Below are 12,205 nucleotides of genomic sequence, written 5' to 3'. Positions count from 1 at the left end.
CTGCTAAAATTCCACCAAGAAATCCGATCTCGCATAATTAGCAAAGAAAAAACGAGGAATAATAATGATAACAAAAGTAAATGTCTCCACTCACCTGATCTGCGAGTTTCACTGGGATTAACCCCCTGCCTGCGAGCCGGCGAGCTAAAACTTGTAGGCGTTTTACTGCCAGATGCAAACTAGGCGAATCCCCTACCTCAAGGGCCACACATAGAACAGGCCAGTTTATTAAACGGTCTTCCTTCATAGCATAAATATAATTGCTACTCTCCAACAGTTTCATTATCTGTCGCCATTCGTCAACTAAGAGATAAGTACCCTTCCCCCACACATTACAAATTTATGATACCATGATCTCATATCATCAAATCCAAATAGCAAGTTTCCCTCATGTGACTGCTAGCTCCTGGTAAGAAATACGGAATAGCTCAGCGACAGACTGGAGTACAAATTTAAAAAACCGTAAAATGGATAAAACACTAAGTTCCACTATAATAAATCTAGAATTCCGCCAAAACATCCACTGTCCGCTAAATGATATATTTCTCCGCCGGCAGTCTTCTAATTACGCCAAATTTAGTGGAAAATCCGCTAAGTTGACAACACTGCTGAAAACTGGGGATGAAGGTGGAGTGCTGAAATATAGGTAACTTTGCAAAATTTGGCTGATATCAGTAGAATATTATAGAATTGTGTAGAGAACAAACAAAAGACTTTCAGATTTTATGAATGATTTTGAACTTGAAAGAGTATATTTACATGCATATCTAGTAGTTCTCTTTTAGGAAATGAAATAAGTAAGTTTCAGACATTAGGTCTCTCATTAACAATATTACCATCTATAATTCAAAAAAAAAGAAAATAATAAACATTAAAACAATACACAGAGAAAAGTAACTGAACAGTATTACCTCGATATTTTTCAAAGACGTGGAGGTGATCCTTGCCGAATCCAAGTTTTCCTCACCTGGTAAGATGAGAACATGACCATAAAATGAGCCCAGAGGAATTTTACATTTGGTTGTGGTCATTCCTAATCTGCCAACTGCTGTGATCTAAAATAAATATTAAAATAAATAAAATAAATAAATATTAAAACTACATATGAAGCAATATATTTAAGAAATTATGAGAATAGTAGTAAAGTACATCACACTGCGTACAGTACTTCAGTATATTAGCCAATATGGTAGTAATATCTTTCCTAGTTAAACTGTTATAAAACACACAGAAACAGCAGGAGTAGAATATAATAAAAACAACAATACCAGTACAATCACCAGGCTTTCATATAACATCATCGTATTTGAAAAAGTGTAATTATCACGTATTATGTTAACGTAGAGCTTCATATCTCTAAACACATTAACAAGAAAATTTACATCGTGAATATAACTTACTGAAATATTCTAAAGAAGTTGGGAGGAAAACAAATCTTCTAGTACAACTGAATAATGTTATGGGAAAAACAGTAAAACCCATATGAAATGGATAGAATATAGCCTAGGTATAAATATGAATTCTTGCCAAGAACAAATTGTTGAAATGTCAGTGTATTAGGTGATTCAGAAGGTGAAATTACTCCAAGACCTTCACTGAATGAAATGGAACATTTTGAAATTTCTACACAGGGGAAAAAAAACACATGTACAGAATGGATTCTCTTCATAAGCGTTCTGATCCAGCCGATGAAATTGAGATAGAGTCTATGTCTTTATAACAGCAATAGCAGCAATTAAAAAGTAAGTTTACTGAACCAGGACTAAATTCTTACTTCAGGTTATACCAATCCTGCTGCACGCAACTCTCATCCAACCATTCACAACATCATGGTATTTTACTGCACTACACTGCACTTACCTCCTACAGTTATCAACATGTATTATTGTCAGCATTATAACGTAAGTTTCAATACTCTGTGATAGAGATACAAGCAAGGGTTAGTAAAACTTGAATTTTAAAATGTTCAAAAAGCATTTTAAAATTTTTCAAATGTGCGTGCCTATAAATCTACTATAATAAACTTCTGACATTGAAATACATTTAAATTTGAGTACAAGGAGGCAAGATTAGAATGTAACCTTGATATTAGAAGGAAGTGTTAACTATTTAAGTGAGATTAAAAGACAAGTGACAAGAGATAAACTTCCTGGTGTGATCTGTATTGACTTTGAATACAGTTACGCAAAGATTCTTATAAAGAAATCACACAAAAACACTCAACCACCTATTTTGATACTATTGTGCCCTTAGTTACAAAGAAATTATCATTATTGCATTGGCAAGCTCAATGAACTCAACATATATTTGAATGATCCATCAGACACCTGGGGCGAGACCTTGAGCGAAAGCAAGTCATCCGCACATGCCAACAGGAAGAGGAGGGGGGGAGTCTCTCTCTCTCTCTCTCTCTCTCTCTCTCTCTCTCTCTCACATCAACCAGTATGAGCCTCAGCTGAAAGTCAGGTGATCTGAAGACAGTGGTAACATTGCACTGATCTACGTTTTCAAATCAAAAGATTCAAGAATATTCCAAGGCGAAATAAATTTAATCAATAAACATTTACAAAGGGAATATTAACCAACTAGGAGTGGTAATTTACAGACGAACCTACCAAGTAAAAGTTTTAAAAGCAGTGCAAGGAGCTGTACGAGCACTCTGATCTACATAATTCATAGTTGGAAATTAGCATTCTTATCGAGCTGTAGGAAAATGTTTACCAAGACAACGTTTTCTGTGATGGTGAAAATGTTTAAGTTAGAACTCTCTTGCAGTAAATTTCTAGTAATTTTGAAATGGAAGTCTGTATACTTGTATCAAGAACTGTTCTATCCAAGCAACGACTACAATTCAGCAGAGAGCCGAATGAAGAAAGTTGTGTTTAATTCACGATATCAGCAAGAACAGCCTAGGCGGAGAACTTTGCAGAGATCGAACTCAGCGCCATTTGTCGCCTAAACGTTTTATAGCCTATGGAATGAGTAACCGGGAAGTCTGTGTAGTGAGAAATAAAAGGCATAAATGCAGTGCAGCATAATATCTCTCTGGGAATTCAAGTTAAGTACCGTATTTTGTTAACCAGAAACTGTACTAGGATCAATTCTGGTGTGCACCATACTAATATTTGTGTTAGTTTTCAGCAACCATTCTTCAAGAAAACTGGTAGCATGATGGAAAATTCAATGAGGGATGTACTCAACTAGCCCAGGATCGACGCCCGAGGAATACAGGGACGGAATTTGTAGTCGACATGGCCAACTAAATCCGATATTGTGCAGCCAATGCAATGAAGCAGTCTATATAAGTCCAGGGATGAGGTTATCTGACAACCTGATAAACTAGGCAGAGGGAATCCAGTTCAGTCAACCAAAATTAAGTACCGTTTTGTAATTTATTTCCTTTCCGTGGATAAGAGCATAATTTCTCTAACTGAGTAGATATTTTCTATTAAAATAGTAGTAGTATTGATTCTTTTTTTTCTAAACTCTATTTTCGTGTTGTTTAAATAGTGTGCATCTATCTTTGATTTGATGATGATGCTTGTTGTTTAAAGGGGCCTAACAGCGAGGTCATTGGCCCCTAGTGGTACGAAATGAAATAACAAAAAATTCAAATGCATCCACTGACCAAAATAAAATAAAAAATGTAATGAAGAATGAATGGATGGACATGAACCCTACAAAAAAACAAAAACAAACAAACACAGTGGATCAGACTCAAAAAGAAGGTAGTTAATTAGAGTATTACTGACCAAGGGACCATTTATAAAGCACAATGATGATTGATGTCTGAATGGGTGCTAAATTCACGTCTAAGGCCCCACAGAATGGTACATGTCGCGAGTAAAGTAGAACCATGGTATTTGTCATTTTGGGGTACTGATCAAAAGTAGCGAAGACTCACGGTGGTAAACACAAGATAGTACTACTCACAAGTATTGCAATTCGTACAGGGAACACAGACCTATGGTGTTTCTCACACAATGGCGCCACTCATAGCCAACACAAACCGGTAAGTTTCCTCACCTAGGTGTACTAGTCACGGGCGCCGGTATTCCCTTGGTGTTTCTCACATAGTGGGTACCAATTACAGGCAACGCTGACCCACGGTGCCGCTCATATAGCAGTACAACTCACAGGCTACGCCCAGACCCGCGGTGTTGCTCACATGGGTACAACGCACGGGTACTGGAATCCACCAGGCCAGGCTTCTTACTGCAACTAATCACAAACCTATTTCGTACCAATTTAGTGATACCACTCGCAAGTACATGCAACCCATGGTGTTCCCCACATGATGGTACGAATCAAGAGTAGTTTCATGGTTCTAATTCAATCATCCCTTGGTCGCCCCTTGTAGTCGCCTCTTACGACAGGCAGGGGATACTGCGGGTGTATTCTACATGTGCGTCCCCCACCTGCAGGGGGTAGTATGTTTGGTCCACGAGAGGTATTTTATTTCCCTCAAGTCCGCCGACAAGCCGGCTAGGACTCCCCTATCCGCCACCTGGGACGCGCCACATGGGAGTATCACCTCTCCCCCCGCTACGCCTGCGTAGCAGGTTCGTGGTCTTTGATTTGAGTGCTAATTCTGCCTTCAAGAACAAAACTATTAGGACATCAGTGATTAATAAAAATTTCATTCAATAATAAATTCAAGCTGTATAACTAATTCTCAAATTTAATGGAATAATTCAATAATGAAATGTGACCTCGTGTTGTAGCATAACTACATACTTCAGTACAGGAATTCCTAAGTAAGCGTTCTTTTAATCTAATCCTATTATGGAAGAGAATCTCAACTAATAATAATCATAATGTTAAGGTGGTTGTCAAATCGGAAAGCTTAAAATAGATTGTTGAGCCAATAAAGTTTGTAGTATTAATTTTGTATTATTATTATTTTTTTTAATGAAATTGCTATAAATGTAAATGCTCAGTCCTCTGTTGGAAGATACAGAATGGTAGGAATCCATCTTGATGAATTGCAGGCAAAATATAGGCAGCAATGAGAATGATTTGACTACATACTGCCATTTGAGCAAGAGTTAGTTGTCAGGTTCAACAATAAATTGTTCAAATAGGGGCTCAACAATTGTTAATACAATGATTAAATGTTAATCCCAGCTAAAAGAAGCATTATTGGTAGCACTGTGGAATTAGAATTTTTCCTAATAATTCATGAAGGAGTTTACTGAAATAGGTGAAGGATTTCAGCCAAGTGGATTCTCGTTTCATTTAATCATGAAGTTCACTAGTAAATGGTGAGCAGAGCAGAAGAAAACCAAGGAGGTTCATCTACTATAATTAACGACAATTAGGACTAACAATTATGATGATAATAATCAACAGATAAGTTACATAAAGGAAATCACTTAACAGTCATGTACTGTAGTTTATGACAATTCGACCCCACTGTTCATTATTGGAACATCAATTCAGACTCCTGCGATTTAACTTTTTTTTTTTTTTTTGCTAGTGGCTTTACATTGCATTGACACAGGTAGGTCTTATGGCGACGATGGGACAGGATAGGGCTAGGAGTGGGAAGGAATCGGCCGTGGCCTTAATTAAGGTACAGCCCCAGCATTTGCCTGGTGTGAAAATGGGGAAACCACGGGAAAACATTTTCAGGGCTGCCGATAGTGGGGTTCGAACCTATTATCTCCCGAATACTGGATACTGGCCGCAATTAAGCGACTGTAGCTATCGAGCTCGGTACAGTAAGATTCGAACCCACTATCTCCCAGATGCAAGCTCACAGCCGCACGCCCCTAACCGCACGGCCAACTCGCCCTGTAATTCTCATTGTTAGTCGACGATGGGTATGCAGTAGACTGTTATATACCCCCACTGTTTATTTCATTAGCACTTGTGTCATTCAGGTAGAGAAGATAGAGGTGGAATTTGATTCAAAATGTGCTGATTTCCATAAAATACGGCATCTAAATTGTTGCAGTAATGATTTACACAATGACTATGCTGATCTGCTTAAATAGTAGCTGCATGTACACTAACTGTTCAGTGTAAACATCTTCTGGTATATAACATAAAACAACCTAGAAATAAACGGTCATACGCACATGTCCCAATATTGGAACTGGGAGACCAATTGTGAGGGTGGTTTTCAAGTCCGTTTCTTTCACAGGCTGACTTTTGATAACATAGTGGCCACATTGGAGAAATTTGATACACAACATATGCTTCTGGACTCCACTGTTTATACTGGCCCTCCTGATAACCATTTACTGTCAGGACTCAGGAGATGAAATTGACGCTAACTTTGACTATCTTAGCGGGAACCAGCTGCAAGCAGTATTGGAGGCAGAAGTAAGAATGGTTATTAATGATGAAATATGTAAAGAACAGGTGAAGTATCTTATTTGTTAAATTACAACTTATAAAACATGATTTCATTTATTTGTTATCTACGTGCATTATTTCCAAAAAATAAGCGAACATTTCAGATTATGGTCAACAATTCCTTGTCACCATCTCCAAATACTAGCCAGAACTCGGATTTTCTCCCTAGGAGTGAACATACTGCGACAAGAGGCCTTCAGGAATTCCAGTAGATAGAGAAGTTAGACCAACAGAGAAAACTGTAAGGAAATGGGAAAGAAGTGACATTCACGGTGAGACAAGAGTATGGCAACGTCTGCCTTTTATGGAAGATGATATGACCCCCGTTCAGTTTTAGAATTTTTTTTAATGATAATGTAAAAGATATGATTGTAAATTTTACAAATACATATACCCAGCAAAAGGGAGACAGCACTTTTCAGGCGAATGTTGGTGAGATGAGAATTTTCCTGGCTATTCGTTTACTCACAGGGTATAATCCTCCCCCTAGATATAAAATGTATTGGGAACTGAGTGAAGAAGGCCATTATGCTTGATGCAAGTGCGATAACAGGTATAACTTGAAAACAATGTTCTCTTACCCATGAGTAACTAATGCAGATATTGAGCTCGAATTATGATGGTTATTATTATTATTATTATTATTATTATTATTATTATTATTATTATTATTATTTATTATTAGCGTATTCTCCCAATAATGGAAGACGTTAAGCAAACTCAATCAAGCTTTCTTTGGGTTCTTCTTGTTCTTCCAATAGGCTTTCATTCTCTCTGAGAAGGCTTGTTTACGTTCTTCCGACCATTTCGGTCTGCACTGTTTTTGCTTTGGTTGCTCTGATGTAACTTCCCACTTGTTGACTTTGTGTCTGAAGGTGTCTCTTTCTAAAATGTCTGTTGCACATATGTTTGTGTTTTTGAGGTCCTTTCGAAGTTCGTCCAGCCAAGGTGTTGAATTCTTAAGTGAGCTAACATAATTTAATATTCTTTTTGACAGTCGATTTTCTGGTAATCTTGTGAGGTGTCCAAAGAATTTCATTTGTCTTTTCTTAATGTCAATTTCAATGTTTGAAACTTTTTCTGTTGTTTTGATTGATTGTAGCCTGTAACCATCTTGGGTATATCTTGCTCCTAGGATTTTCCTGATGATCTTCCTCTCTTGCTTTTTTATTTCTAAATCTTGTTTACTGTTAAGTGACAATGTTTCAGTTGCGTAAAGGACTGTTGGTTTTATGACTGTGTTGTAATGCCGAATTTTTGTCTGTCTTTACATGCATTTTTTGTTGTAGATGTCTTGAACTAACCCTAATGCCTTCTTGACTTTTTGGAGATGGTTTTGCTGTGAGATCTTATTATTATTATTATTATTATTATTATTATTATTATTATTATTATTATTACTTGTATGTATGGCTGTGAAGTGTTTACATCCATTTAGTATTAGTATTATTATTTATGTAGTTGAATGATCGTATTGTGTGTGAGGTTATGTCATGTACATAGACACTTAATGTCTAACATGAAAACATTTAATGTTGTGTTTATGTAAATACCTGTAAATTAATATTATAATGTATTTTTACCTGTATATATAAATTGTAATCTGTAACTGTGATACACACTGTAACTTCCAGAATGGTATGGGCACGAGAACGATTGAGAATATTCCATCCATTGTAAACTGTGTATTACGCACTCTACAATTTTCAGGAAGATATATTTCGTAATCTAACTTTCTACATGCTCGGCCAACCACCTATATAAAGAGACTATCTTGAGGTGAAGTTAGTTACTGCTGAGTTATTGACAGAGAGTTGTTGAACGAGTTATTGTTTGGAGGTTATTGGAAGAGAGTTACTGGTTAGAGAGTTATTGTGAAGCAAGATTATACTTGTGACCACGTGTGTGACATGCTTTTTAAGCAGTCATCTGTTTTATTTGTGTTCCAAGGTTGTAACATCTATGTGCTGTGTTATTCAGTTGTTTTTAAATGGCAGTTTGTGATGTGAATGTTTTCGTTTTGACAATATTGATTAAGGTTATTAATGTGTAATTTGTAAATACGTGTAAATAAAATAATTGTACCAACTGACAGCATCTCGTGTGCGTCTTTGTGGATATGTTATGCTGCCATGTCCAACGACATGGGGGGGGGTTGAAAAAATTGTAAAGTATGTGCAAGTATGTGACAACACAGCCATATCAGAAACAGAGAAGTTCTCCAAAGTTAGGTCATTGTGGAATATGTTGAATGAGAGGCAGCTTCAAACATTCAATAGTGAGAAGAAGCTCTTGCTTTGATGAAACCATGGTTCTGTACCATGGCAGACATGGTACAAATCAGCATATGACAGGCAAATCAATTAGATTTGGTTATGAGCTTTGGTGTCTTTGCACTAGATTTGGTGACTTAGTACAGTATGAACAATATCACGGTGCAAAAACAGGAAATACAAGACCAGAATTAGGAGTTGGTCTTAGAGGTTTTGTTGTACTGGATTTAATATCTGTTTTACTCAAGTCTGGGTATGATTTTTACTTCAACAACCTCTTTACTTCTCTCCCTGTACTGGAGATTCTAAAGGAAAAAGAAAATTCAGGGACTGGAACAATAAGAGCAAATAGATTGGAAAGTGCTACCCTGAAGGATTTCAAAGTGCTCAAAAAGGAAAAAAAGAGGGACCTATGACCAAGTATTGATGCCAACACAAATATATCATTGGTGAGATTTCATGATAATAATATAGTAACAGTAGCTTCCAACAGGGCTGGAGTACATCCAACTGGCATATCAAAATGCTATAGCAGAGCAGAAAAGAAGTATGTTGAAATCTCTATACTAGGTATGATTGTTGATTAAAACACATATGGGAGGTACCGGCAGTATGGATGAAAACACTGGAATACTGAGAATATATTTCCGAATGAAGAAGTGGTACTACCAGCTGTTTGCTTTTCCAGTCAATGCTTCAGCGAACAATGCTTGGCTCCTCTGCAGGCCAAAGCCATGCGGTAAAGAAAAACCACTAGATCTTCTTGCTTTTACATGCTACAAAACAGATGCTTATTTCCACAAGTATTCTCAACGCCAGTCACTTGGTTGCCCTCTGAAAAACCCCAAATCACTGGACAAAAGGGTTCTTGATGGCGTGAGATATGACAGAGTAGACCGCATCATCGTGCCATTAGGCAAAAAAGGTAAGTGTGGAGAATGCAAAAGGAACACAACGAAAATATGCAGCAAGTGCAACATTCCTTTGCATGCCAACTGTTTCTCACAGTACCATAAACTATAAATAGAATATAGTGTGTTATCTAGAGATCATTCATGTGCGACACTGTTCACGTCCTTTATAACGTGAATAAATGTTCTGAAATTAATAGGATAAACAACTGTAATCATATTAATTTTAAGTGTGTATACCACTGAAATTACTCTTAATTTTGAAAGTGAATAGTTATTAAATCTGAAGGCAAGAAACAGATGATTGGTTTTGAATGAGCATTAAAAGAGACTTATGTGGCATAAAAATAAACTTCTACCTAACTCAATAGCTGCAGTTGCTTAAGTGCGACCAGTATCCTGTATTTGGGAGATAGTGGGTTCGAACCCCACTGTCGGCAGCCCTGAAGGTGGTTTTCCGTGGTTTCCAATTTTCACACCAGGCAAATGCTAGGGGCTGTAACTTAGTTAAAGCTGATGATGATGATGCTTGTTGTTTTAAGGGGCCTAACATCTAGGTCATCGGCCCCTGATGGTACAAAATGAGACGACATGCAATGAAAAAATAAAATCCAAAATTCTCCACTGACCAGAATTCAAAGTGTGAGGACGAAAAATGAACGGATGGATATGAATTTAAAGCAATCAGTGGAGCCGACCCGCAATGCCTCAGTCTCAGAAACTGACGGAAAACAATAGTAATACTGACCAAGGGACTACTTCTATAGCTCAATACTGAATCGGTGATGCTTGCAAGCTAAAGGGGTCCAAAATATAGGTTATCGGCCTCTCATAATGGTACTTATCGCTTGGAAAGTAGAACCACGGTATTTGTCATGGTGCGGTACTAATCGAAAGTATCGTAGACTCGCATTATTCCACACATTACGGTACTATTGACAGGTTATGAAATTCGCACATGTAATACAGGCCTTTGGTGTTCCGCACATAGCGGCGCCATTTACAGGCAACGCAAACCTATGGTATTCATCACATAAGTGTACTAACCACACGGACTCGTACTATCCCATGGTGTTCCTTAAATAGTGGGTACTAATCATAGGCAAGCCAGAACCCTGGTGTCGCTCATATAGTGCTACTAATTACAGGTCCCATAAAAGCTTGACCGCGCGGTGCTCCTGCGTGCTACTAATCACAAATATATTTGGTACCTAACATAGTGGTACTACGCACAAGTAATAGCGACCCATGGTGTTCCCCACGTGGTGGTACTAATCACAAGTAGTTTCATGGTTCTAATCCAATCATCCCTTGGTCGCCCCTTTTAGTTGCCTCTTACGACAGGCAGGGGATACCGTGGGTGTATTCTTCGTCTGCGTCCTCCACCCACGGGGGGTTGTGTGTTTGTTCCGCGAGAGGTATTTTATTTCCCTCAAGTCCACCGGCAAGCCGGTTAGGACCCCCCTATCCGCCACCTAGGACACGCCACGTGGGAGTATCACCTCTCCCCCTGCTACGCCAGCATAGTAGGTCCGTGGCTTAAATTAAAGCCACGGCCACTTCCTTCCCACTCCTAGCCCTTTCCTATCCCATCGTCGCCATAAGACCCGTCTGTGTCGGTGCAACGTAAAGCAACTTGTATTTTTAAAAAAAGTTTTACTGAATATAAACAGCAAACTTCTTCTCTCTAAACAACATACCCTTTAGACCTACCCTTTAGACCTGCCCTTTAGACCCCACAGTTTCATTTTTGGAACAAGGATAATTTTCCAGAAATCCAGTTGAATTGTTTCAAATTAAGTTGTAACACATTTGAAGGCTCAAGATTGAAGGGAAATTATGTAATTTCTGCACATTTTAAAAAAAAAGCAAAAGGTTGGGACCAAATGCGTTAAAGATTAAATTAAAACTTAAAAATCAGAATGAGAAATAAAGTGGCAATTAAACATCTATTAAACTGATGCAAAATCTCAACATGCTAATTCTTGAATTAAATAAGAATTTATTCCTTATTTCTTGTGTATTGAACAGCAAAATGAGCTCATAAAATGGAAATAAAAGTGAAATAATAATCACGAGAATGATCAATTAAATAATTAGTGGATTAATCAATTAATTAAATCACTACAATGTAAATAAGAGACTGTAAACCGACAGTTAAAAGAAGAAGTGTGTTTGACTGATACCTAAATCAGTCACTAGTGAACTTAGTGTATGGAAAAGCATTATAATTATCTTAAAGATAATGGTGTTAAAATATGACAACTGTCAAAGGATATTCACTTAAGCCAGGACAATTAAATAAGACGCATGGTTGAGAAGTCCATTTATTCAGATTTGATGTATGAAAGAATGTAATTTGACAGATGGTGACAATAGTTTTGTCAAGGTTACACACACCAATGAGTTATTCTAAGAATGGAGTATTTCAAACAATGAAAGCTATTTCTGGTTGAATTTCAGTTTTATTTAACCAGTACAAGGACAACTATGGAGGAGATACCTCAAATTCTGTCCAATCAATTTTGTATTTTGTGAAGATTTCAGAGATTGTTAATTACTTGATCAAGTATTACCACGAGAAGAATTGATTTTGTGTTTGCTGTAATAAAGTCCACCAGTGTTTTACACTTTTCTTTCATTTATGCCATGAGCCTA

The 12,205-nt window shown here is 37.4% G+C and overlaps 1 protein-coding gene across 1 annotated transcript in view; it reads right to left on the bottom strand.

Annotated features, from left to right (window-relative positions):
* The window catches only part of Bruce (BIR repeat containing ubiquitin-conjugating enzyme), a 1,406,664-nt gene that overhangs the window by 959,370 nt on the left and 435,089 nt on the right, over positions 1-12,205 (bottom strand). The window contains exon 24 of the mRNA XM_068225988.1: positions 912-1,055. Within this exon, the coding sequence (XP_068082089.1) occupies positions 912-1,055 (144 nt within the window). The remainder of the gene's footprint in view (positions 1-911; positions 1,056-12,205) is intronic.

The sequence above is a fragment of the Anabrus simplex genome, chromosome 2, assembly GCF_040414725.1.
Source record: "Anabrus simplex isolate iqAnaSimp1 chromosome 2, ASM4041472v1, whole genome shotgun sequence".
Lineage (NCBI taxonomy): Eukaryota > Metazoa > Arthropoda > Insecta > Orthoptera > Tettigoniidae > Anabrus > Anabrus simplex.
Note: the sequence above shows the minus strand (reverse complement) of the source record. Positions and strands in the feature narration are given on the sequence as shown.